This window comes from Podarcis vaucheri (genome assembly GCF_965113315.1).
Source record: "Podarcis vaucheri genome assembly, chromosome: 14".
Taxonomy (NCBI): Eukaryota; Metazoa; Chordata; class Lepidosauria; order Squamata; family Lacertidae; genus Podarcis; species Podarcis vaucheri.
Genome location: NC_138752.1, coordinates 27,545,797 through 27,573,692, shown reverse-complemented (window position 1 = coordinate 27,573,692; position 27,896 = coordinate 27,545,797). Strand labels below are relative to the sequence as shown.

The 27,896-nt window shown below is 42.5% G+C and overlaps 1 protein-coding gene across 7 annotated transcripts in view; it reads right to left on the bottom strand.

Moving 5' to 3' along the window:
• MAP2K5 (mitogen-activated protein kinase kinase 5) overlaps window positions 1-27,896 on the bottom strand; it is a 137,738-nt gene that overhangs the window by 69,463 nt on the left and 40,379 nt on the right. For all 7 annotated transcript variants that reach the window (XR_014213416.1, XR_014213417.1, XR_014213418.1 and 4 more), the window contains exons 10-15: window positions 21,982-22,050; window positions 21,817-21,898; window positions 20,898-20,959; window positions 3,708-3,756; window positions 1,443-1,516; window positions 387-437 (exon numbers count right to left, since the gene is read on the bottom strand). Coding sequence is in view for 4 of the 7 variants with exons in the window: in XM_082198628.1 (XP_082054754.1) it covers window positions 387-437; window positions 1,443-1,516; window positions 3,708-3,756; window positions 20,898-20,959; window positions 21,817-21,898; window positions 21,982-22,050 (387 nt within the window). In the remaining 3 variants the exon portion in view is untranslated. The remainder of the gene's footprint in view (window positions 1-386; window positions 438-1,442; window positions 1,517-3,707; window positions 3,757-20,897; window positions 20,960-21,816; window positions 21,899-21,981; window positions 22,051-27,896) is intronic.

Sequence of the window (27,896 nt, the reverse complement as noted above, 5' to 3'; positions counted from 1 at the left end):
CAGAACTGAACCCAAATCCCCCCAAATTAGATGGATCTCTCATGAACCACACATGCTCCTTCTCTGCACACCCAAACCCCCTGTGCACATGGGGCTTCCCATTTGTTATGGGGTACACTCACAGAGCTGCCTCATCTGTCAAAGGGAATGAGTTGACCTTGCAGACACAGGAGTTTGGTATGTGCACTTTAGCTTTCTATATTACTATTCCTCATGTCACATTAAAAAATACACAGTTTCCTTATTTCCATATCTGTTTACTAAGAAAGACTTAAGACACCTAACAGTAGAAGTAACAGCACCCGAACTAAAAACTACAGACAAAATTGAGCAGCCCACTAAAGGCTATTTGTCTGCAACAGAAGTATCTGCATACATTTACTTACCGCCATATAAGCATTTGTCCCGACATACGTCTTGGCTATGGAATTCACCAGCTATCAGACAAAACAGCCTGTTAGAGCCATATAAAGATAATGTGGGAATAAAACGGGCAATTATTCCTCATTTAACCTACAATCATTCCATGTATAAATCAGCTAAAAATTATATAAAGTGTGTATGTGTGTGTGAGGAAACAAATTTGCCTGTGAAGGCATTAAAAATGATTAAATCTCTCTTTCCTTTTGAACAAGAGCCCTAATTTAAAACAACCACAGTATTTCACTTTATGGCAGATAACCTTAAAGACAATTCTCTTTTAAACAGGATGCTTAGAGATTTTAGTGCTCCACCAACCAGTTGGATATAAATAGTCAATTGGAAGGAGGGTTTTATTTTATTTTATTTTCAGCACATCCAGTCAGCCGTCCTCCTCCCCCCACTGTCAGCTGGCTCAAGATGTGAATAAAGCCACCTTCATTATCAGGCTGGAATGAACACTAAATATGCTGGAGGGACAACAGACTTTGACAACGTATAATACAGCAGTGACCTTCTCTTTGGTCCTCATGTTTGGCTGGGAGGAAAGGTGGCTGCAATTCAATTCAACATTGCAGCAAGCTCATGGGTCAGTATCACAGAGGTTCTCAAGGGAAGCCCAAAATGGAAATTAATTAAAATTTGTGCTGCACATTGTTGAAGCCCACCACCATTGTTGCTCCCAATATTAATTTTTACTGTGGGCCAGTTGGGCTCCCCAGGCGATCCTCCCGCTCTGCCCTCCCTTTTGTTTGATCCAAACGCTTTCAGAGCCAAGCTGCATATCAATGAAGTTTGCTATTCGTAAGTAGTAATTACAATATCAGCAGTTTTTACTGTCATTAAACAATGAACAATCATATTCTGATGAAGAAAAGTCACCAGGAGATTAAAAAAAAAAGGGATGAATCCCCCATTCCCAGCAGAGCCAAGCTTGCTTGCAAGGGGCTCTGCTTGTCTTGTGGCCAGCTAACAAGCTAACAGGAGGGATATAGATGAAAGAGCAGAAGAAATGAAGGTACCTGTGTGCTGACCCCAAAGTCACATAACTTGACTTGGCCTCTTGTGTTCACCAACATATTTGAGGGCTTCACATCTGTAAGGGGACAGCAACACATGATAAGGAAGCAAAGCCATACAGCATTCACACTTCATTAAATATAGCTTACTAAATATAGCTTATCATTTATAAAGAGACATAAAAGTTTTCTGGCTGCTGTACTAAGTTTATTTGAAACACACACACATCTGTGCTTGCAGGCTTAGGGCTCATCCACACTCATATAGGACTCATATTTTGATCGTATTATGTACCAATTAATGTCTAAGAGCTTTTATTGTTGTTCTGAGGCTATGCCTTGCAAAAAAAACCAACACCCAACCCAATCCTTATCTGCTGAGTCAGACCTTATAATTTGCATTAGTCACTGGACCCAGTTTCCCCCTTGAACCCACTCACATGTGCATTTGGCTTTCTGAAGCTTGCCCAGAAGGTAAATCAGCTCTCAGGCTGAAAAAGGTCCCCACCTCTAAGTTAAACGCATGGCATGGAGGACTGCAGTTGTGCTGGGGGTTGAGGTTTACATTCTTCAAAAATATCCCAAATAGGAGCTATAAGCTCTTTGGTAGGGTGCGTGTTTTGCCATCTCTGCTCTAGAGTGAGATTTCTCTAAATCTTCAAAACAGACAGATAGTGGAAACAATTTCCAGAGGAGAAGCATTAATCAACAGAGAGTATTGTGGTACCTTAAAAGACTAATACATTGCCACAATAAAAATTGCTAGCCTTTTAGGTGCGACAAGACTCTTCATTAATTGCGGGAAACCAACCAAGCAACATAGTATCTACCACAATTTTTATTGGAATTTTTAAAAAATGCACCTTTATTTCTTCAAGAAAATAAATAAACCTAGAGAAAGCACTGTGTGTGTGTGTGTGTGTGTGTGTGTGTGTGTGTGTACAATGTTCTCCCAAAGCATCTGTTTTGTGATTAATACTTCCATTTTGAATGTGGAAGAATTTAGACAAGAGCCAAAATGGAACATTATGTGCCCATCATCACAAGTGTTTCCTTAATACCAATTATTTATATGAGACAAGCCTTATGGAGGATGAACAGATGCCTTTTCATTCCACCTCCATCTGAGCTATTTTTTACCAGGCTACTGGATAAATGGCATGTGGGCAACTCTTTTCTAGCTGTTACAAAAATGTCAAGGAGAGGGTCAAGAAGTTGAATGCAGTTGCCTTATTCAATACCAAATAGATATTTTAAAAATCCATTTTATTCAAAATATTTTTAAAAAACAAAAGCCACCCTCTCCTCTTGAATTGCACGCAAGCATTAGAGTGCAGAATTCCAAAGTTCAAGGAAACTGAGAAATACAAAACCCTGTTTGAGATGTGAATTGCTAAGAGATAATTATCAGCAGCAACACATATCTACATATACATATGAATGTATGTTTCACCACCCCCTGTGCATTAGCAGTAACAGCAGACAAATTGTTGCTGCTGTTCTGACCCTGGTCGCCTGCTCCCTCTGGAGGTTGCTGGCTATTCTAAGAGCTCAAGGGTGGGTTCACAAATTAGCTCATTTAAAGACTGGATGGCTGCATCAGTAGGATTATCTCTGCTCTGCAAAATCTGCAGTTTGAGGGTTCACACTGGATAGTTTTCATTATGCATATCAGCCACTGATGGCAGATTGAGGTGTTCCAGTTGAAAAGGCCAAGCTGAAACCTCAGCAAGAGAAGCTGTCACCATGGGATGCATCTGCCATACTTCTCACCTGTACATCAGGTGGGACATCCATTTGGGAGGTGCTGGTGATGGTCATTACCCAGAAGGAGCCAATCAGCTCCAAAGCAGGGAACAATGAACTACAATACTGGGGCCTTAACAGCTGTTGTAAGGTGCCAAATCACAACTCTATGGCTCACATACTACTCTGAGAAATTATTCTTGATGGGTGCATGGCCAGAGAAATATCAAAATGTAAATTGCTTTTCATTTGCTTTGGATGATATTTATAATATTTCAGCCATCATCAGCAATTTCCACTCCCACAATTTTCAGCTATGTTCCAAAACCCTGAATCCCATCCCAGACTGTGCTTATATGCACCAAGCCAAATGTTAACTTTATGCAACAGATGTAGGTTGCTCCCTTAAAAAACCCTCCATTCTACCAGAAACCTGTTAATCTTGAATACATCATAGTGATTCCTTTTATGAAACTAAACAATTATATGCACTGGAAAAATGCAAACAAATCCACAACTCACCTCTATGTAAAATTTTTAAACTCCATAAATATGTAAGGCCTTTAACAACCTGCAAACAGAAGAGAGAAGGGAATGCTTGAAGGTATGGATTTTCATTTTCTAGAGTTAAAACTGGAATCTACCATGATATAAAAATCACAACCAAAAGAAGTCAGATTTTGGCCACCTTTGAGGAAATGTATCAATGTGTACTTTATATATTTTCCCTCCCTTTGAGGATCAAAATTATCAGCCACTAATAGCTTTTTAAAAGTTAATCACCTTTGCTATATCTTGTGGTAGTACATTCCAAGCTTTACTGGAATTCCTGTAATGGAGTGTGAAGAAGCCACAGAAAAGTGGCCCTTGTGTGATCGATATTTATGCACACCCTGTAATAAAAAGCATCTCAAAGCACATGCCTAGAAAAAATGCATTTCTTCTTGTCTTTCTATATAGAGCCAATCCAATCAATAGCTAAGGAATTTAAACCGACAGGGTGTGGAACTTCTTACTTCCTTACCCCTGTAAATTTTATTCCTAAATATGTACCATTCCTTTCAAATACCTTGCAAATTTTATAAAGCCTTGTCTAGAATGACACCCTAAAAACCTGATTTTTTTGTTGCCTCCTTTCTGTTGGGTCAGCATTTTAACATGGAACATCTTTCTTGCAAAATTCTGCTAGCTATTCTACACATTTGCATTCATCTTCCTGATTCAAATGTGCCGCTGACAAAGTCTCAAAAACAACAAAATTTTAATTCTAAGAATTAATAAAAGTTGCTTCCTTAGAATTCTGAAAATCTTTTAAAAAGTGAATAAGGGACTAGTCCTTATGGCAGAAGACGAATACTAGAAACTGTCCACATGTTTTCAAGCTGAGTGTACACAAAACTACAGCAGAAATGGGGTACAAGTCAGGAGGGAAATCAGTTATATCCCGTCCTATAAGAGATGGCTAAGCATCTTTGTTTTTCACTGTACATATACTGTAACAACACGTCAAGGAGTGGAGGCTACACTAAATGTAAATGCATATTGCTGTTCATTTTTGAATTTTGAATTTTGGGTTTTTAATTAATAATAATAATAATATTTTACATCCAGGGTGACAAAAAACCAAATATTAGTTCATTAAGAGCTTTTGTACCAAAGCATGTCTGGTGAATAAATACTTATAAAAAGCACACTCTTAACCAAGCAGATTTTTCATTTCAACTTTTTCTTTTTCTTTTTTTAAAAAAAGAACATTTCACAACTACAGATCCAACAATGCCCTGTAACCCTTTGTACATTGATCAGGAATCACAGCTATTCATTTACACTGAATAAAAGGCCATTTCCCGGTTCAGAATGTAGACGCAAGGTATTGAGCATTATATCAAAGAGATGGTGGCATAGAATTCATTTTGACTGAATACTCCAGAAGATATTGTGATATTCAGTAAAGCAGCATTTGATAACAATGACTTGACAAAGCCTTGACACAAATAGTAGTTAGATCGGCCATCAATCACTCACTCTCTTGACAGCTTAAGTGCACATCTTTTGCAGGGGAAAAAAAAGCTTCAATCAACATTAGCACTCAAAATACAGTGCATTGTGTTATTGCTTCAGGAATGGAAATAAAAATAAAAATGTGAAGTTACGAGCAAAAGGCAGTCTGGGAATATTTGGTAGCCCTGTCTTAGCTTTGGTACAGCACTGGCCTTGTCTTCTGGTTGCAACTGAAAGATTGTTTTTAAGTCTAGCACCAAGAACTAACAGGTGGCAAGGCTGTGTACGGTGGATTCCATCCATGTTTTACAGATCAGGAGCAAGACCATCACATTCACTTGTGCAAATTCAGTTCAAGTTTTTCTTAAACTGAATTTGTTAAAGAAAGGATGCAGTTGAATATAAGGAATTGGGACAAGGGACAGAAAAACACACAAAAATATATTGGCAAGTTGATACTTAACCGTGACCCCTTAAAGGCACGAGCAAGACATTTGATCTGATCCAGCTGCAGAGCTTCTGCAATCATATCCCCAGTTATTTTTTTTTATAATAATTTTTATTACATTTTTCCAAATTACAAAAAGAACAGAAAGAAAAAGCAGAATAGAAGAAAAAAAGGAAAAAGAACAGAAAATCACATCCATTTCAACAGCTTATTTCAAATTTCCATTGGACTTCCCCACATCTCCCGCATAATGCATTCTTGATAATAAAGTCATCAGCAAATTATACCCTTATTTCGTGTGTTTCTTTATATTTTCAGTTGCAATTTAAGTTTAGATCTCTTATTCTCCATTTACTCTAAAAATATCATTTTTACCCATTTAAACTTTGATTCTTTCACAAATGTTAGCAATTTCATAAATAATTAAATTTCATTGCTGGGGCTAACGTTCCAAATCATACGACGTCTTATGTTTCATACAGCTTATAATACTTTTGCAAATAGTCTTTAATTTTTTTCCAGTCCTCCTCCATTGCCTCTTCTCCCAAGTCTCGGATTCTTGCAGTCATCTCGGCCAGTTCCATGTAGTTCATCAATTGCGTCTGCCACTCCTCCAGTGTGGGCAAATCTTGGGTCTTCCAATGCTTGGCGATAAGAATTCTTGCTGCAGTTGTAGCATACATAAAAAAAGTTCTATCCTTTTTTAACACCTTCTGGCCGACAATGCCCAGAAGGAAGGCCTCTGGTTTCTTGGGAAAGGTGTACTTAAACACCTTTTTTAACTCGTTATAGATCATTTCCCAAAAGGCCTTCAATCTTGGACAAGTCCACCAGAGGTGAAAGAATGTCCCTTCAGCCTCCTTGCATTTCCAACATTTATTATCAGACAAATGGTATATCTTAGCGAGCTTGACTGGGGTCATGTACCACCTGTATACCATTTTCATAATGTTTTCTTTCAAGGCATTACATGCCGTAAACTTCATACCGGTGGTCCATAACCTTTCCCAGTCCTCAGACATAATATTATAACCAATGTCTTGAGCCCATTTTATCATGGCTGATTTAACTGTCTCATCCTGAGTGTTCCATTTAAGCAGCAAGTTGTACATTCTCGATATTACCTTGGTCTTTGGTTCTAACAACTCTGTCTCAAGTTTCGATTTTTCCACCTGGAATCCTATTTTTTTATCTAGCTTAAAAACCTCATTAATTTGGGCATAATGTAGCCAATTTTGCACCTTATCCTTTAATTTTTCAAAGCTCTGCAACCTCCAATTACCTCCAATGTTTTCTATTATTTCCCAATATTTCGGCCAATATGCCTCCATATTGGATGTTTTCCGAGCTTTGGCCTCTATTGGTGAAATCCACCTCGGAGTTTTACTTTCCAATAAGTCTTTGTATTTTTTCCAGACCATAAATATTGCTTTTCTGACAATATGGTTTTTAAACATTCCATGTGTTTTCCCCTTGTCATACCACAAATACGCATGCCAACCTAACGAATTATTAAAGCCTTCCAGATCTAGGACATCAGTGTTTTCCAATAAAATCCAATCTTTCATCCAGCAGAAGGCCGCAGCTTCATAGTATAACCTTAAGTCCGGCAGGGCAAACCCCCCTCTCTCCTTTGCATCAGTTAGTATTTTAAACTTTATTCGGGGCTTTTTGCCCTGCCAGACAAATTTAGAAATGTCCTTCTGCCACTTTCCGAAACAATCCACTCTGTCCACAATCTGCAAGGCCTGGAACAAAAACAACATTTTTGGCAAAACGTTCATTTTTATAGCTGCAATTCGGCCTAACAAGGATAATTTCAATCTTGACCAAATTTCTAAATCTTTTTTGACTTCTGACCAACATTTTTCATAGTTATCTTTAAATAGATTCAAATTCTTAGAAGACAGATTGACCCCCAGGTATTTCCCTTTTTTAACAATGTTTAGTTCTGTTTCCTTCTGAAACCCCTCTGTTTCAGTAACCGTCAAGTTTTTCCCTAACACCTTAGTTTTTTGTTTGTTCAGCTTAAAACCCGCCACCCGACCAAATTTCTGAATCAATTCCAAAACTCTTTTTGTACTAGGTTCTGGCTCCTGTAATGTTAAAACCAAGTCATCTGCAAATGCTTTCAGTTTATATTGTTTCGCTCCGACCCGTATTCCTTGTACCTGCCGATCCTCCCTTATCATATTCAGCAAAACCTCCAGGACTGAAATAAACAACAGAGGGGATAGGGGGCACCCCTGGCGTGTTCCTTTTTCAATATGAAGTTCTTCTGTCACCACATTGTTCACTATCAACTTAGCTTTTTGTTCTGAATAGATTGCCTCTATTCCATTCTCAAACCCCCTTCCCACTCCCATCCCTTCCACGTTTTTCTTCATAAATTTCCAAGAAATGTTGTCAAAGGCCTTCTCCACATCAATAAAAATTAACACTGCTTTGGTGTTAATATTTGTTTGTAAAAGTTCCAGAATATCGATAATGTTCCTGGTATTATCATACAAATGTCTACCTGGGAGAAAGCCTGCTTGGTCCTTATGGATTACTTCATTTAGTACTTTTTTAAATCTGTTAGCCAAAACATCCGCAAATATTTTGTAATCCACGTTTAGGAGTGAGATGGGGCGGTAGTTCTTGAGTTGAGTCTTTTCAGTTTCCACTTTAGGTATCAGTGTGATGAATGCTTCTTTCCACGTATCTGGTGCCCTCCCTCCCCCCATAATCTGGTTGCAAACCTCCATTAATGGTTGTATCAGATAGTCTTTTAAAATCCTGTAGTACTTGGAGGTGAGTCCATCAGGGCCCGGAGATTTGCCTAGTTGCATATTCTGAATGGCGTCCTCGATTTCCTGTTGTGTTATTTTACAATTCAAGATTGATCTCTTCTCTTGAGATAATTTTGGTAGGCCGTTATCTTTCAAGAATTGTTCTATCTCAGTTGCTTCCTCGGATTCTTGTGTGTACAGTTTTTTAAAGTATTTCTGGAAACACCTTCTAATTTCTCCCGGTTTCTGAATGTTTTTCCCTTCAACTTCTAAGTTGGTGACATAATTTAATTTTTGTCTCTTTTTCAACTGCCAAGCGAGCAGTTTCCCACATTTGTTCGCAGATTCAAAAGATCTTTGTTTCATTTGTTTGATTTTCCATTCCACTTCTTGGTTAATCAATTTCGCATATTGTGACTGGTGAAATTTGATTTCTCTTAAAGTCTCTTTTGATTTTGGATTCACTCTTAATTTTTTCTCTCCATCACTTATCTTCTCCAATATCTTGCCTTTTTTACTATTCCAAAGTTTTTTCTTAATTGTATTCTGTTGTATCAGAAACCCTCTCATAACAGCTTTGCTTGCGTCCCAGATAATTCTTTTTTCCACCGAGGTATTCAAGTTAATTTCAAAATAATCCTTTAAAGTTTTTTGGGCCTTCTTTACGATCTCTTGATCTCTTAACAGGTTGTCATTCATTTTCCATCTGAAGGAGTCGGCAGTAGTAAATCTCATTTCCATTTTCAAAGCGTTATGGTCGGAGCAAGTCTTTGGGCAGATTTCTATTTTTGTAGTCTTAGGTGCCAGCCCTCTAGTTGCCCAGATTTGGTCGATTCTTGTCCATGACAGGTGGGCCTCAGAAAAGAAAGTTCCTTCTTTACCTAGGGGGTTTCTCGTCCTCCATAAATCAATTAGGTCCATATTGTCAGTTAGTTCAAAGAAAGTTTTTGGTAGTCTTCCATCTTTAGTCAGATTCTGATTCCGTGACTTATCCATCAAAGTAGAGACGACCCCATTCATATCTCCCATCATAATGATGTTGGAATAGTCCAGATAGTCCAGTAGTGTCTCATGCAGCTTCTTATAAAATTCTGATTTCCCCTCATTTGGTGCATAGATTCCTAATATCAAAACTTTTTCTCCTTGGGTCGAAATTTCAATAGCCAGGATTCTTCCTTGTTCATCTTTGTCAGGGAACTGACATCGGAGGAAAGGGAAGTGGTAGGGCTCCCAGAGACTAGGAGAGAGTCAACAGCCAAAGCAGGGACCAGCAGGGGGAGCGCGGGGTCTCTGGAGGAGGATCTCAGTAATGCTGAGAGAGACGCAGCAGCCCAGGCAGGAAGCAGAAGGGGAGAGAAAGGGGTGAGAGACACTTCGAGCGAAAATAGCGGGGAGGTGTCAGAAGCAACTGCAGGGAGACCTATGCTTCGCCGGAAGCTGTCACGTCGTGAGTCCAGGAGACGCGTTTCCGTTAAGGAACTTCTTTGCTGGAAGCGCTTCCGCAGACAGCCACTGTCGGACTCTACAAGTGACTAGAGCAGACATGTCTGAGGAGCTCTGTCACACACAGAGGTTTGTGGGGTCGCACAAACTCTGAAGGGGCACTATTTTAAGCACAAGCAGCTAATCATCCCCTGACAGCAGTCCGACAGTCTCTGTACGCTGCCTGTGCAGGAGAAGGCATCATGAGCGACCCAGCAGGAGCCGGAGCCGCAGGGGGTGGAGCTGGTCCAAGCTTGGAAGACAGATACCGAGCATTGGAGGTCCAACTTGCGCTGCAGACGGCGAGGCTCGAGGAGAGGAGGGCTCAAGATGCAGACAAGAAGGGGAGAACCACTCAGTTCCCCAGAAAGGTACCAGGATTAGTGCAGAAGTTTGGGGGGGACCCCAAGGATTACCATGCCTTTAGGACTGAAATGCAATATGCCCTGAATGTGCAGTTTGATGAGTTCCCTGATGAGGAATCCCGAGTTGCTTTCGTAATTGGGCATCTTGAGAAGGGGGCGCGAGATTGGGTTCGACCCCTGATGGCAACGCACAACGATATCCTGAAGGACACTATGAAATTCTTTCGTGCAATGGATATCATGTTCTCCAGCGATATTGAGGAGGGGGTAGTGCGCAGACAGCTAATGGCTTGCAAGCAGGGAAGCAGATCTGTCCGTGAGTACTGGACTGAATTTACCATGCTGATTCACAGATTGGGGTGGGATTTATCGGCAGCACCCATTCAGATGCTATTTGAAGAAGGTCTTTCTTCAGCTGTGAAAGACGAGCTGGCCAGGAGCCCCAGGGCGGTGTCTATGGATCAGCTGACCAAATCTGCGCTGACCATTGGAGCGCGCCAGGAGGCAAGAGCCTTGGAGAGGCGGGAAGGGAGAGGGGAACGTTGGAAGGAGTTACGCATTCCAGACATTCCTGAGCCAGCTTTCCCGCCGGCAGAGCCGATGGAAATCGGAACAGCCCGCGCGCGCGCAGTTTCAAAGCCCAGTGAGGGGGCGAAGAAGGAGGGAAAGGGACCCCGGAAATGCTATCTCTGCCAACAGCCAGGCCACTTTGCCAGAGTCTGCCCCCAGAGGAAGGAATGGCAAGGGATGGTGGGAACTGTTGAGGGGGAAGAGCAGGGAGAAACGGAGCAGGTAAAAGCCAACGCCTGGTTGCCAGCAGGGCACTGCAGCCAGGCCAAAGAGCAGTGAAAGTGCCCCTTCCCCAAGTGCCAGTGCCAGAAGCTCCTCGACCTGCTCTAGTGATTGAAGTGTCGCTAGAGTTGCAAAATGGACACCCCCTAAAAATAAAGGCGCTGTTGGACTCAGGCAGCTCCTGCAATTTCATGAGCAAGGAGTTTGCTGCTGAACACCAGATACAGACTATCCCCTTAAGCAACCCCCTGCAGGTGACCACGATCGATGGCAGAGAACTGTTGGGAGGAGGCGTCAGCTTGCAGACCATCCCAATGGTAATGAGGGTGGCAAGGCACACAGAACTGATAGCGTTTAATGTGGCCACCTTGGGAGGCGCTCCCATTATTTTGGGAATGAGCTGGCTAGCCCTACATGATCCACTGGTGGGCTGGCATCAAAGAGTGGTTTCCTTCGGTTCCGCACATTGCTTAGAACACTGCAGGGGGGAAAAGGGGTCAGCAGGGGCCCAAGCCACCCTAGCAGGGACGGAAGTGATGGAGAAGGGGAAGGTGCCATCACAGTATGCTGATCTCAGCGACGTGTTCAGCGAGAAGGAAGCTGACCAACTACCCCCGCATAGGCCCTTTGATTGCCAGATCAATTTACTCCCTGGAGCACAGCTTCCTGTAGGCAGGTTGTATGCCATGTCAGACAGGGAGATGCAGGAGTTGTGAGCGTTCATTGACAAGAACCTGAAGAGAGGCTTCATCAGAGAGTCCAAGGCAGCGGGGGGTAGCCCAGTGTTTTTTGTGGATAAAAAGAACACGGACAAGCCGAGACTGGTATGTGACTTTCGGGCCCTAAATGCAGTGACAGAGCCGGTGGCTTTTCCTATGCCCAGGATTGATGATATTTTGACCAGGGTGCGAAAAGGAAAGATTTTTACAAAGCTGGACCTAAGGGGGGCGTACAACCTGATACGTATAAGGAAAGGGGATGAATGGAAGACCACCATGTTCACCCCTTTGGGGGCATTTGAATATCTCGTTATGCCTTTTGGATTACAAGCAGGCTCCGCGTGTTTTCAAGCCTTTATGAACCATGTACTGGGGCCTTTGCTCTACAAGAATTGCGTGGCCTTCTTAGATGACGTGTTGGTGTATTCGGAGAATGAGGAGCAACATGTGAGAGACGTCAGAGAAGTGTTGAGCAGGCTGCAAGCCAACAGACTGTGGGTGAAACTGGAGAAGTGTCAGTTTCATACCAAGGAGGTGGAATTCCTGGGGTACCGCTTGTCAGACAAGGGGTTGGCCATGGACCCCGGCAAGGTTCAAGCGGTGCTGGAATGGAAAACCCCCAAGACTAAGAAGGATGTGCAGAGGTTCCTAGGGTTTGGAAACTTTTATCGTAAGTTCATCCGAAACTTCGCTCACCTGACGGCGCCCATCACGGACTGTCTCAGCAGCAAAAAGAAGTTTGTTTGGACGGGGGAGGCGGAGCGAGCGTTTGAGGAACTGAAAAAGGCCTTCGCCTCTGACGAACAACTTCTACATGTGGATTTACAAAAAAAGCTGAGGGTCGAAACAGACGCTTCTGACAGAGCCATAGGGGCGGTGCTTCTTCTGCAGCCGGGGAAGGAGGGGTCCGAGTGGCGACCGTGTGCCTTCTTTTCGCGAAAGCTGAACAAATCTGAGAGAAACTACACGGTGTACGACCGGGAACTTCTTGCGATTTATGAGGCCTTCCGGAGATGGAGGCACCTACTAATTGGTGCACAACAGAAGGTGCAAGTGCGCACGGACCATAAGAATCTAGAGTATTGGAGAACTGCGCGAGTGCTCAACCAACGGCAGTTGAGATGGGCCCAGGAGTTCTCCAAATTTAACTTTGAGATTTGTTACGTACCAGGCCAGGAGAACGTTAGGGCGGACGCTCTCTCACGCAAACCTGAATATTTGGAGGGAGAGGGTGCACCCGAAGAGACCCATGTCATTCCCGAGGATCGCTGGGTGTGTGGGGCGGCATTGGTGGGGCTAAGGGAACTGATAGAGGGAACGGTGCAGGATGAATATGCCCAGGACAAACTCAGGGGTCTCAGGAGGGAGGGAGACAAACCCGGGGGTTTTGAGGAGAGAAACGGGGCGTTGTACTACAAGGGAGCGTTATACGTACCTGAAGGAGAATTGAGGGAAAAGGTACTCAAGCAACTGCACGATAGCCCCACAGCAGGGCATTTTGGGCAACACAAAACCATGTGGCTGGTTACCAGGGAATTCTGGTGGCCCAAGGTCAGGGAAGATGTGCGGGAGTATGTGAGAGGGTGTGACCGATGTCAACGAGCCAAGGGGGAGAGGCGGGCACCGGCGGGTTTATTAGAACCACTACCCACGCCGGAAAGACCATGGGAGGCAGTGGCAATAGATTTTATGACTGATCTGCCCAGGTCCAAAGGGAAGACAGCCATTATGGTTGTGGTAGACCTGTTAACCAAGATGGCCCACTTTATAGCCTGCTCACATGCGGTCACAGCAGAAGAAACCGCTAAATTGTTTGTGGAAAATGTGTTTAGATTGCATGGTGCCCCCTTGAGGGTGGTTTCGGACCGAGGGAAACAATTTACTTCCAGGTTCTGGAGGAAGCTCATGAGCTTATTGCATGTAGAGGTGAATTTTTCCACTGCCCGCCATCCAGAAACCAACGGGCAGGCGGAGAGAGCTAATGGTGTCCTCCAGCAATATTTGAGGTGTTATGTGAATGACAGAGAGAATGATTGGGTGGAGAAGCTGGCGTTGGCAGAATTTGCCTATAACAATGCGGAGAACGTGTCCACGGGAATGAGCCCTTTTTTGGCCAATCACGGGTGTCATCCCCGAGCCTTCCCAGGGGGGGAGGGGGAGAACTGGAGCGTTCCAGCCGCAGAACAGTTCGTTGAAGAAATGGAAGCGATCCATCGCCAGCTCCAACTTAATTTAAACAGGGCGAAGGAGGAATATAAGAGGCAGGCAGACAAAACCAGAAGGGAAGGAGAAAGCATTAGGGTGGGGGACCAGGTGTGGTTGTCCACCCAAGGGTTACCATTTAAAGGAGGTTGTAAGAAGTTAAGACCCAAAAGGCTGGGCCCATTTGAAGTCACGCAACAGGTCAACCCAGTGGCTTTCAGACTCCGGTTACCTAACCACATGAAGTTGCACCCAGTGTTCCACAGATCATTGCTGTCACCGTATATAGGGGACAGAGAGGGGAGGGTCAATAGGGGACCAGCTATGGAGGAAAAAGAACACAGCTACCATGTAGCGGAGATTCTCGATTCCAGGTGGAGGGGAGAGCAAGTAGAGTATTTGGTAATGTGGGAAGGGGAGCCGGAGTCGGAAAACACCTGGGTCAGGGCAGAGGATGTAGATGACGAGGTTTTGATTGAAACTTTTCATCAGAGATTCCCTCGGAAACCCCAGCCAGTGGCGAGGTTCCGGAGGGAATACTTCGCCACCACCGACGAAGAAGAAGAGTTGGAGGGGTTCGCTGATTCCGAGGTGGAGGAGGATTCAGCGAGTCGGAACGAAGACCGATGGAGGGAAATGTTCGAGACGTCGGAAGATGAAGAGGATTCTTTTAGGGGTTTCAGCTCCTCACCGCCCAGAGGAGAGAGTAGGGGCGGGGGAGAGGGGGGCCCTGGAGGGGAGGTGGATGTCAGGGAACTGACATCGGAGGAAAGGGAAGTGGTAGGGCTCCCAGAGACTAGGAGAGAGTCAACAGCCAAAGCAGGGACCAGCAGGGGGAGCGCGGGGTCTCTGGAGGAGGATCTCAGTAATGCTGAGAGAGACGCAGCAGCCCAGGCAGGAAGCAGAAGGGGAGAGAAAGGGGTGAGAGACACTTCGAGCGAAAATAGCGGGGAGGTGTCAGAAGCAACTGCAGGGAGACCTATGCTTCGCCGGAAGCTGTCACGTCGTGAGTCCAGGAGACGCGTTTCCGTTAAGGAACTTCTTTGCTGGAAGCGCTTCCGCAGACAGCCACTGTCGGACTCTACAAGTGACTAGAGCAGACATGTCTGAGGAGCTCTGTCACACACAGAGGTTTGTGGGGTCGCACAAACTCTGAAGGGGCACTATTTTAAGCACAAGCAGCTAATCATCCCCTGACAATCTTTAAACAAAAATTTTGGTGATAGATTCTCTTTGGCGTAAATCACCACGCCTCTTTTCTTGACTCTATCTGATGAAATAAATTCTTGGCCTAATCTTTTATTTATTAACACCTTCCTGTGTGACCTGGTCACATGGGTTTCTTGCAAGCAAATTATATCCAAATTCTCTTTCTTTAGGATATGGAAAATCCTTTTGCGTTTTTCTGGGGAATTCGCGCCGTTAATGTTCCAACTATACAGCTGCAGAGACATCCTGTGTCAATCTGTTGTTACTCTTGTTGGGTGTCTTCTTTTTTGTCCAAATCCGAGGGTGGTAACTCTTTTCCTAACTCTGGTGATGGCCAAATAGCTGCCGCTCCTTTCTGCAAGTCTTCTCCGTGGTCGTGTAGGAACTTCTGGCTATCCTCTTTCGTTTTGATTTTTATCTTCTTTCCTTTGTATTTGAATGAGAGGCCTTGTGGGAACTCCCACCTGTAAGGTATTCCGTTACCTCTCAAAAGTCCAGCTAGGTCAGTGTAGTTAGATCTTAGATCCAGTAATTGTTTAGGAATATCCTTGTAGATTTGTGCTCTTCTGTCCTGGATCACAAGTGCTTTATTAAAATGTAGGTCGAGTATCTTGTCTCTCTCCTGCTTAGTCCTTAAAATAATCAAACAGTCTCTAGGTCTGTCCTTCCCGGCAACCCTTCCCAATCTGAATGCAGTTGTTATTTTGAAGTCTGTATCTTCGTTTATACCCCAGAATTTAGAAAATTCTGCTGTTAAAAAGCCAATCAAGTCCTCTTTCTCAATCTCTGGGATAGAGCGTAATCTCAAATTATTTTCCCTGTTTCGCAGTTCCACCAAAGACAGATAGGCCTGCTGGTCAGTAATATGTTTATGGAGCGGCCTTACCTCTCCTTTCAATTCCTCCACTTCTTTAGTTACTGCTTCTACTTTTTCATTCGCAGCCTCGGCCAATTTTCGATTTTCGGATACCACGTCCTTTAGGTTTCCAATGTCTTGTGAATGCTTAGCCACCTGTTCAAAAAGTTTGGTAATTGAGGATGTGGCTAAGTCAATTTTTGCAGTTTGGTCATCCACTTTTTTGTTCAAAATTGCAAATTGTTGTAGCATTTCCTCTAGGAGAATGTTGGATCCCCCAGCTGCCATATCTTCACTTGTTGATTGTTCTGATTCTTCAGCTGGGGTTGTTGGTAATGGTACAGCCTGTAGTACCGCAGGGACTGAAGATCTGCGGGCCTGGGAAACCAAAGTTGTTTGTACCAATTTGCCTTTCCCTGCTTTCGACGCAGCTCTTGTTTTTGGTTTACCACTCATTCCACACTCATTCCACACCTGTCTTTGGATTCAAGGTCAAGCTGTCAAAAGTTCCATGGGAAAGACAGGCCTCAGAGTGAGTAACCAGACCACAGAGAGACAAAACAAAGTCAGTTCTCAGGAAATTGTAAATCCCAAACTCCACTAGGGGGAGTGTTGTTCAGTTCATGAAAGAAGAAACAAAGTTTCCGTCGCCATTAAAGTTCCTACAGTTAGTTAAATTAATCAGTGTCTTTAGAGAAGATCTTTTCCCTCTGGCAGAGCCCTCTCAGTTTTGCCACAATAGTTTCTTAAAAGGTGCAAAATACAGTTACTTAATTGTATCCACCGGTAATGCCTCTAAGTATCTGTTTCAGCTTTGTAAGTGTATCCGCAACACAACTTTTTGCCCGCTGCAAGTCCGGGACTAGGGATTTTCAAGTCTTTAAAGTTTTTAAAAGTTTTAGCGGAGAAGAAACCCCAAGCAGAATAGACACGATCACAGAAAAATAAAGATAACTTGCCTTTCCCTTCAATTTCCAAACTTCTCCAGACGTATGCTATCTCTCATTTAAAAACCCTTTTGTACTGCTTCCAGCTTGTCAGTTCCTTTGCCTTTGATCATTAAGCACCTCCGGGAGACGGACTTCCTTTTTCTCGTCTCCCGCTTTCAGCCGAATTCACAATTTGTAATCCAATCTCAAATAAATCCTACTCACGAGTAGTTGATTTGTAATCCAATGTGAAGGAAGAAAGGTCGGCGCTCATCGGTAACAGCCGCGCGGCTTCACTCCCGCAGAAAGAGCGATGAATCCACAGCACCGCTTCCCCTCCGCGCTTCCGGAGCCCCTTACGGGGTCCCTTCTTCGTTTTGGGGGTCGCTCTCGGTGCCCGCCGGATCCCACGGCCACGAGCTCACTCTGCTCGTGGTTTAACTTAATGGGTCGTCGCTTCGCCGTAGCGAACAACCCTTTCCTGCGGAGCCCCTCTTTGCTGCGCAAAGAGGACCGCCATTACTCGTTTCGCGCCGCCTCCGGAAGTCTGCAATCATATCCCCAGTTAAAGGGGAAATCCTGTATCTGGACAGACACTACACATGCAGTTCCCCTCCCCAATCCAATACCGTGGTAGCTCTGGTTAATGCATTCTGGAGGTCCATTCTTAACCTGAAACTGTTCTTAACCTGAAGCACCACTTTAGCTAATGGGGCCTCCAGCTGCTGACATGCCGCTGCCGTATGATTTCTGTTCTCATCCTGAAGCAAAATTCTTAACCTGAGGTACTATTTCTAGGTTAGCGGAGTCTGTAACCTGAAGCGTCTGTAACCTGAAGCGTCTGTAACCCAAGGTACCGCTGTACTCAGGAGTTCAGGAGTGGCAGGAGTAGCATAATTCATAACACACACACTCTTTCTCCACCTTCTCTGCTGAATGGCTGAGTTTTTTTAAGGCTCTTATCACATAGCCCTGGCTGCCCCATGCACACCTCCAGACTTGCAGGCTCACCTGCACAAGTCTTCCCTGGTGCCTCCAGGGTCCTGTACCCCAATGCTGCTGAAATTAATCGTGAAAGTAGCATTTATTGGAGATAGTAGACTAGATTGTGGTGTGTGCTAGGTTGAGTGAGGGGTGGAATGCACCAATTTCTCCTGTTTGCAGATGTTTCCATGGACCCAAAAGGGTTGGACTGAACTTGAGACTTAAGATTTCTTAGATCAATCACTCAAAGTCAGGTTTTCAGAAATCATGCAAAAATTTGATTTTAGTTTGGCCATGAATCCACTGCGTGGCCTTGGACACAGCACATGTTCCCTTTCTGGAAAAACTGTTTGAAGATGTTTGAAGATGCTACTCCAGAATGCTTGTTGTCAGGCTAAATGCCTAGGAGGAGAAAGTATTTGTAATTTACAGTGAACTATAGAAATGAATGTTATTTAATAAGATCGTGCAAAAGTGGACTGCAAAAGTGAAACACTTTTACTCTCACCAAAGCAGTATGTGCATGTGTGTGTGTTAGAAGCGAACCATGCCGAGTCTGAAAAAACAAGCCCATCTGCAAGTGCTCCAAAGCGATAGCATCAGATTAAAAGATGCTCTTTGCACATGCAGCTAAAGTAGAGAGAATGAAGCTGAGCTGCGAATTACAATGAAAGGAGCCTAAATAGCTGCCTGCATCAGATTAAAGGATTTCAGTTGTCAGCTTGATGTATAATGAGTGTGGAAAACAGGCATTTAATTAAATGGTACATTTTAGAATAACTTTTTGTTCTGCTTTAAACCACTTAAATTATCAAAGCCTGCTTCAGATTTAGCAATTGTTCAGCAGCACCCTACCCCATGACACCTCCCTTCCAACTGGTCTTGGCTGCGGCTTTAAAATTATGATACATTCTCTTCTTAGACTTGGAGAATTCAGCTCATTATCCCCAGCATGGCATGAAGGGATAAGATCTAATACTAGTGCAACAACTATGCTGAAGCAGCTTCTGGATGGATCATGGAGAGAAGACTATCTGGGACCTTCATGTACACCATGCTAATGGATGGAGCAAACAGAATTATTATTGATCTTCTGGGGAAAATAGGTCCTATATATTGGGGTACCTGTATGTTATATGCCTATACGTTGTGCAAGTGCATAACTTAATATTAGGGACTACTCACTTTAGGAAAAAAGAAAAGAAAAAGAAAGAGGGCAAAGGTTTATAGAATTACGAACCATAGCAAAAGGGTGGATAGAGGAGAACTTTTCTCCTGTGCTAACAGTTTAATATGGGGTCACCCAATGAAGCTGCATGGCCATACATTAAAGACTCACAGGAGGAAGGGCCTTCTTTATATACTGCTTAATAAACTCAAATAATTTCCTACCATGAGATGATAGCTGCTGGCTTAGATAGCTTTAAGAAGGATTATGTAAATTCATGGAAAATGAGTCTATCAAGGGCAGCCTTCTGCAAGCTGCTGGACTACAGATGTTTTGTACTACAGCTCTCAAGAGCTTCAGCCAGTAGGATGAGTGGGGGGGTGATGGGAGTTACAGCTCAAAATATCTGGGGGGCACCAGATTTAGGAAGGCTATCAAGGGCCTTTAGCCATGGCAGCTACATGGCAACCTCTGCATATACTGTATTTTTCTGTTTATAAGACTAGGGTTTTTTTAACCAAAAAATTGGGTTTGAAATTGGCTCATCTTATTCACGGGTAGTGCTGAGGGGCGTTTTCTTAATTTGGAGTCCCCCAAAATAGGGGACGTCTTATACATGGGGGCATCTTATACACGGAAAAATAGAGTAACTCTGAATGCTGGTGATAAACAGTATGAATTTGCACAGAAAACTAAGCAAATACAAAAAGGGCTGTTGAGATCAATAGTGGTTTTTCTATGAAGAGACAAAACAAATACGGGAGGTAGAATTGCATAACACCTTTCACAAATACCCAATAGAAATGTATGTTAATTGATGGTATAAAGTTGATTATGCCCTACACTGGGGGATATTGTTGCACTCCGACTCCCATCAGTCACAGCCAGCATGCTCATTGGTCAGGAAAGATGGGCATTGTAGTCCAACAACATCTGGAGGACCCCATCTTGGTCACCCTGTCCTAAACTCTGTAATGTGAGTTATTTACTTTTTATAAAGTCAATCTGATATATTACCTACCTACCCCCCCCCCCCGGAAACTGAATACAATCAACAGTGCAAATACATGCAGATGAAGATGTGTTTCACTTGACAAAAACTTCCTGGTAAGCATGTGATAAGATACAAGTGATATGGAATGGAACATTAGTTTCAAAATATATAACAGGATTGCTATTAGGCTGTTCGAAAAACATGTGGTTTTTATGTGGCTTTTAGAATTTGTTTAGAGTACTCCAACATTATCAAAAACTGAAATTGAACTTTAATGGCAATTTCCAGACATCTCAATGAAAACAACTTTCAATTGATGAAACTGACAAAATTAAAGAGACTACAGTACGCCAACATGAGAATTAATAATTTAGAAACTTTGTAGGATGTTTTCTTATAAGTAGACTTAGGCTTCAACAAATTACAAACCAAACTTATTTGCGATTCTCCAACACATACTAGAAAAGGAAGAGGTTTTTCCCACCCCCGTTTTTAGAGAGGAAGTTGTGCAGTCTGTTGCGCCAAAAACAACCAAGGGTCTTGGGGCCTGTTGAAGACTAACAGATTTTATCATGGCAAAAGCTTTTGTGGACTGAAGTCCAGAATGAAGTTAATGCTACTCCTCAAAAGTTCACACCATAATAAATTTGTTAGCTATCAAGGTGCCCCATGACTCTCACTCTCCCCCCACTCCTCATCTTCCTATGTTATTTATAGCTACAAATATCAGCTGTGATAAATATTTAAGTATTTAACACTATTATATTAAAAATAGAACCCCAAAGTACTCACTGCTACAGCTATTCTTCCCAGTACGTGTTCTGGAATTTTTCTGTAGACATCCAAAGAGCCCCCTGCAGGAACAAACAAAACATTGCTAATATCAAATAAAACAGAGAGGAACTTGCTTGTAAAGATATTGACTCAGAAGAAAGGATTAGCCTGTAATAAGCAAAGTGAGGTCCCCCTTGTTCACCTACAGGGCTGGCCCAAGCCACCTGCACTGCATCATCTGAGAGGAAAGCACAATCCTGGAGTAGTGCTCCAGAATTCTTTTGTGATATTGCCAGGGATAGGGAGGAAATATCCTGCTATCAAAATCAATTGCTTGACTCACCTGCTCAGGTGCATCTGCCTTGTTCATGTGATACATTTTTAATTGGATGAACAATGGGGTTAAATTGCTAAGGAAACCCAGGCAAAAAAAATCTCTGAAACCCTTTAATCCTGCCATGCCCAACCCACTACTGCTTGCTGAAAACACACAGGACAATGGGTGAGCTAATAGGCTTATTTAAAGGAAAATCTGTGCTGGCGACTGAAACATTAAAAGCGGGAACAGCTGTTTTGTCAGTAAAGACAGATTGTATGGAAGTTGAAAATATCAAGCAACAGATAAAGCAGCATTTACTTCTGTTCTATTTAAATTTTCAATAAAAAGTCAATGCAGCTCCATTGAGGAAAATGTAACATACTTAACATCAAGTAATCATGACTCTTCCCTGCCTGATGTGTTAAGGCTTGTGAAAAGTTATTATTTTTAAAATACCTCCTAAAAAAAAGAGGAAAAGACATCTTGCACCATCTGTACTAGGAATCATTTTTGTGCTTCTTTAGGATGTGCACAAATGTTCAAATTGATTTCCCAATTACATTAAACAAAAAACAAAAAACAGTTGAGGCTTTTCAAGAATATGCAAGCAGCACTCACCATCCATGAATTCAGTACAAAGGGAAATCCTGTTTTCTACAAAAAAAGCACCGTAAAATCCTATGATATAGGACGAATCACACTGCAGATGAAGAGAGAAAAATGCTGTCAATGTTGAAGACATACTATACATAGAATCGAAATGTAAATGCTAGAAAATTATACCTTGTAAAGAATTTCTAACTCTGACATAATCTGCTTTTGAAGTTCCAGTGTAATATCTAAAGGGATCACCTGAAAGTAAGCATCAGAACATTATATCTCATTACATAATGCATGTGAACACTGTCAACAAACCTATATATTTTTCAGGTGGCACGGAAAACTCCTGCTCAAGTCAACTGGCTACCACCAACAGACTGCCAGTTTGTTGCCAACAAAATAGGATATTTTAAGTGAAGATCAACACCTGTAAAGACCTTGGCTACCAGTAACTAAAGCTCACACCTAATAAGTTACCGGCCAGTGTTGCCCGCATTATCCCTGACCATCCTTCAAGGGACCTCAGGGTGGCACACTGGTTGAAAACCAGGCAACTACCAAGTCAGTTTTATCTGACCCTGGGAGTGGCAACACATTTTAAATAAAATTATGGTGTGTTCTGGAGCTCCCTACCATTACATATCAGACAGGTACCATATTTATTGTCTTTCTGGTGCCTACTGAAGTTTTTCATTTTCCAACAAACCTTTTTTTTTTAAATGAAATTTATTGAAAGTTTAAAATTACAGAAAAAAGTGTGAGAAAAAGAGAAAAAACAATACAAATCAATACATATAAAAAACAAAAGAAAAGAAAAAGAAAAAAAACAAAACACACAATACATCAAGACCAAAAACAAAAGCAAAAAAGTTAAAAATAGATCCAATATTTCCATATCTTTGTCTTTCATTAACTTGTTTCATCAACCTCCTCACACCTCCTTTTTTTGTATTCTAGTTATTCATTATTTCAGCAAATCCTTTCCATCTTTCACTATTTTCTGTCATTTAAACATCTTAATTTATTTTAACCTTATCTTACCATAAAAAAACCCTAAAACTTAAAACTTATTTGTACATAACTCCTTATAACATTTCTACTAAAGCCATATAGTTTCATTCCAACTTTTTTCTAACACTCATAAATTTTTCAATATTTCTCTAAAAAATTTTTTAAAACTTTCTTCCAATCTTCATCCACTGTCTCTTCTTCCTGGTCTCGGGTTCTGTCAGTCTTCTCTATCCATTCCATCTAGTCCATCAACCTGGTGATCTCCTGTCCGAGGCTCTTAACTCTTTTCCATGTCCCTTCTGCAGATCTTCTTCATATTTATACCTACACTTTACTTTGTCTTCTGCTGATCTTGTTCTTAATTTCCTTCCTTTGTCACTGAGGAGTAGATCTCGGGAAGACTCCAACCTAACAATGTCTTTATCCCTTCTCGACAGGTCAGCCCATTCTCCATAGACAGGGCCAAAATCCAAAAAATAATTCAAACATGTTTCAAAGTCCCTCCAAAGTTAAAGGCCCTCACCACTCCAATCTCCCCCTGGCCCAAAACAAGATCCCAAAGGCCAGAACATCCCTGCATAAAGGGATCTTTCCAACTTTCCTTCTCCAATCCAAGCGGGACTCCATCTCTCCAAATCTGGCTTTCTCCAGATTTGGTCTTCAAAAGCAACAGCTTATGCTCATACAAGGCCGAGGCTCTCTCCACTTGTATTACTTGAGGTTCAACAACAACCTCCTCCTTTGTCTTCTCCACAGCTTGCCATGTCAAAGCAGATTCCTGGGTCGGTTCCTGAGTAGTTTCTTTATAAGTATTCACTTTTTGTCCCAAATCAATCCTTTTTTGTCCAAAATTGTCAATGCTAGTAGTCATCGCATCCATCTTCTCATGAAGCTGTTCCAATAAAGCACTTGTTTTGCAAAAAGCAATTACTAAGGCTTCTTCTGTCCACATTCTTGTCCAAGGTCAATGTCTAATTCTCACAGTCTTTAATCTCTACAGCTGGAGAATTCCCCAGATCCACTCCTGCAACAGTTTCAAGAGCTCCCTCTAGGGGAAACAGTTTCTATTTGTATCCGTCTTTTTAAAAGCAGGTCCAGCAACAAAGTTAATTTCGAGTTTCAGATATTTTGCTCCTTTCAAGTGCAAAAGGAAACATTGGAATCAAAATGTTTCTCTTGTTTAACTATCTGTCAACATACGTTTTATTCACAGTCAATGAACTTTCCCAATACGTCGCTCCCTGGCAGCCCGTTCCCAGGTTCAAAACGGTGGTAATTTATCTTTCTTCACTCTCTCTCCTGCAGGCTTAAACAATCTAAACTTTCCCCCCTCTTCTCCTGCTTCCAAGGGGGGTTTAGTAATTTTAGCCGATGGAGATTTAATCCTTTACAAAAGACTTTCCAGACTTTAGCTTGCAATGTCTTTGCTTCAATCTATTTACAAAAGCGGAAGGCGGACTTCCTGTTTGGAACCTTCCCGCTTCGGTGCCAAATTAAAGATGTTTAGTAATCTAATTTTCCGTTCTACTCACGGGTAGTTGTTTAAAGTCCAATTGTCCACAGGAAAAAGTCAGCGCTCCCCGGCAACAGCAATGCGGCTTCACTTCGTGAAAAAAGCAATCGATTCGGAGCACCGCGCCGCTCACCCCACGTTGCTCCGGATCCCCGAAACTGGGTGTCCCCGCGAGTAGGGGAGGCGCAAAAGGTGCCAGCCGAATCCCACGTCCACAGGCTTCTCCCGCCTGTGGTTTTTAATGGGTCTCCGCCTCGCCGTGGCGTTCCAGACCCTAATTTCCACAAAGCGGATTCCTCCCGGTCAGAGGAAATCCGCCATTAACGGAGGCGCTAACCTGGAAGTCCATTTCCCAACAAACCTTTTAGGTAGAGATTTTTATTTAGATTTATGTATTGGATGTGAAATTGTTTTTACATATGTTTTTATTATTGAAATTTTTATCGTTAATTGCTTTAGGATGTTTCATGGAAAGTGATTAATAAATTAAATAATAATAATAATAATAATAATAATAATAATAATATACACTCCCGAGGATTTTGGTACTTGGTTGAGACTCAATAATATTTTGCAAGATTAACACAACCAACAATACATGAGGTTGGCAATGGAAAGCAACATGGCCTCTGATTTAAACAAAACAAAACACCACACCACACACACAAAAAGAACCCATTTCTAAACCTACATTTTACAGTATTGATGTCTGTCTAAACAGAGAAAAAAGAGCATAACCAGTTTCTATCAAGAATTTGCTTTAGGGTTATTTATAAAAGCTCTCACTAAACTAAATTGTAACTGTAATAGAAAGGCTGCCAAGAGAACATTTAACACATTTCTCCAGATCAATAGTCATTTGCCAACAATATTCACTTACATTTTTTTTCCAGGGTGGAAAGCTTAAAACAAAGTAACCTGCTGGAACACTGTATCAATTTTGCCCATTAAAACAACAACAAAATTTAACCCTCTATCATATCTAAAAGAGATTGCTTTTCCAATTGTTAAAACCCTGCTCGAAACCCAGCTTCCCCCATTGCAAAAGCTTTAGCCGAATATTGACTGGATTCGATGTCACGGATGGCAAATGCTGCATCAGCCAAGACGTGAAATGAAGAAAGTCCCTGAGCTGCTGTGAATTACAGGCACATTGATTTTTAAGAATGGAAGGGTCTTAGCCCTCCTTCACACAAAATGGCTACCACATGGCTTTTACTCAACATTGCATTAATGCTGCCAATTGCTCCAGGCCACAATGTGTTCACGAGCAAAGGCTTGCCGCAGAGATCGGCCACTATGACAAAATCTCATGCCGCTGAAAAACTGTGGCCATGGCATGCCACATGAAACACCCACTATGCAATTTTAAGGAGTTTCCGTTTCCCCCAAAGTAAGTTCAAAACAGTAATCATTGTACATTCACCACTGTGGACTTAGCCAGAATTATTTTAGGACAGAGGCAAGTGAACTTTTTCTGGAAAGGGTTGCATTTCCTTAGGGGTCACATGCCAGCAGTGGGCAGGACCAGGGCTCAAGGTGGGCAGGGTCAAATTCTCTTCTTTCTTTGTCACCTCTGTCACCAGCTTCTCTTTCTCTCTGGAAGGGAAGATGTTCTTGCAAGAAGAGGTCTGAACCAATTGCTTACAGAGGACTTCCCCCCACCTCTGTTTTGGCTTTCCTCCCCATTTTGGTCTTGCTCTGCCTTCCTTCTTTCCTGGAAGTAAGGCTGAGGACCACACACAGCCAACTTAGAGGATGCTAGGAAACTGCAGGAGATCCAGATTGTGGCTTGATTTGATATTGAATCAGTCATGCATAAACCCACCCATTTCAACATGGCACAAGTTCCCCAAGCTCACTAAAAGTAAACCTTTGGAATGCCCTCCCCAAAGAGGCCCACCTGGAGAACTCACAGCTATCATTTAGCCGCCAGCTTTTAAAAAATGCTAATGTAAACATGTAACTTAGAGCAGTTTGATTTTACCACCTATTAAAATGAGCTAGTTTGCACACATTATTACCTAAATTGTACTTCTTGTTTCTGACTACTCTCTTGGCTGGCCTGAGATACAAAATTATGTTGAAGGTGCAGGATATAAAATATGTCAGCAAACAGGCAGCCAGGATTTTCCTGTTGGATCACTGACTCAAAATAAAAACCAAACCCCCCTTACCCAGGAGTAAGCTTTTTTGAATTCAGTAGGAATTACTTCTGGGTAGACATGTTTAGAATTGCACTGTAACTCTGGGCCCTAAATCACCTACATGATTTTTTTAAACATGATTTTAGTTACTCTAAATACAGAAATGGACAAAGGGTATTGAATACTGGGACCTGCATTTGTATTCTGGCCCCATATATTTTATTAATTTATTTGAGCGGAAGTGTGCCAATAAAAGGGGTGGTAAGGAAGGAAAGGGGTCAGAGAGCATGTTCATACAGTTCGAGTGTAACCCATTTCCCAATTTAAAATGGGAAACGTGACTCCCAGCCCTAAAATGATTGCCCCGCCTTGTGTTAAATAACAGCAGCAACAGAAATAGCAATCAAGTTCCTATCTACAATGGCTTTGACACGGAACACTGCAAGGGGAAAGGGTTAACCCTATGAGAAATACCTGAGCCCATTTTCTCCACTTCTCTCCTACACCTCCAGGACAAATAAGGATGAGTTGTCAAGTTAAATACAAGCAGTCAAGTGACTGAATTATAATTTACTCGGTGCTCAATTTAAATTAGTGAGAGGCTATTAAAATATACAGTATAGCGATGGCAATTCATCACCGGCTGTCATGGATGACTTCATCTATTTGCTGGAATGGTGTGCACGCCACTAAAGGGAACGAGAGCAAAATCACAGGTCAAATTAAGCTGCAACTCCATTTTAATTCACTTATTTAATCTGTGGTGACATAATTGTCTTTTACAGTATGTACAACTCAGAGGAAATTTGGGAGTACGATAGTCAGTATACAAATGATTAATCAAATGGACCATTTAAATGCTAGGTTAAGAGCAAGGAAACACTGGAGTTGCAGAACAGCACACGGCCTCCTCACACACAAGGCAAGGGGAGGGATGCTACCTCCTCAGTCGTGTGGCTTCCCGCAGGAGGTAGGAAGGTTCAGAGGGCACATTCCACAGGAATCAGCTGATAGGAAACCACAAAGCAGGAGTTTCTTGCATATTTAATTCATATAGATTTTGCCTCTTTTTTTTAAGTAAACAGAAAAAGTTTTGAAGTGGGAGGGGGAGTATAAACTGCTGGCACCCTCTTTTTTCAAACTCTTTTCCCTCTTTCCACAAAGCAAGGCTCAATATATTTCCATACCCAAATCAACAAGTCAAATGGCATTCTTATGCCCAGCCTAAGGTCCTGCAGCCTCAACTTGGTTTAGCTGCCGGAGTGCCAGAGGCATCTTGTTCTCTGAGCCACCATGAGGACTTGTCCGAGGACAGAGCTGCTGGCCCCTTCTCTGCTGCATTTAGATGCTGCTCCGACAAGCAGTCAGGTGACATAGGAGGACAATGAGATTCCTTCTGGCCCTGTACCCTGAAACTTCTGCCTGAG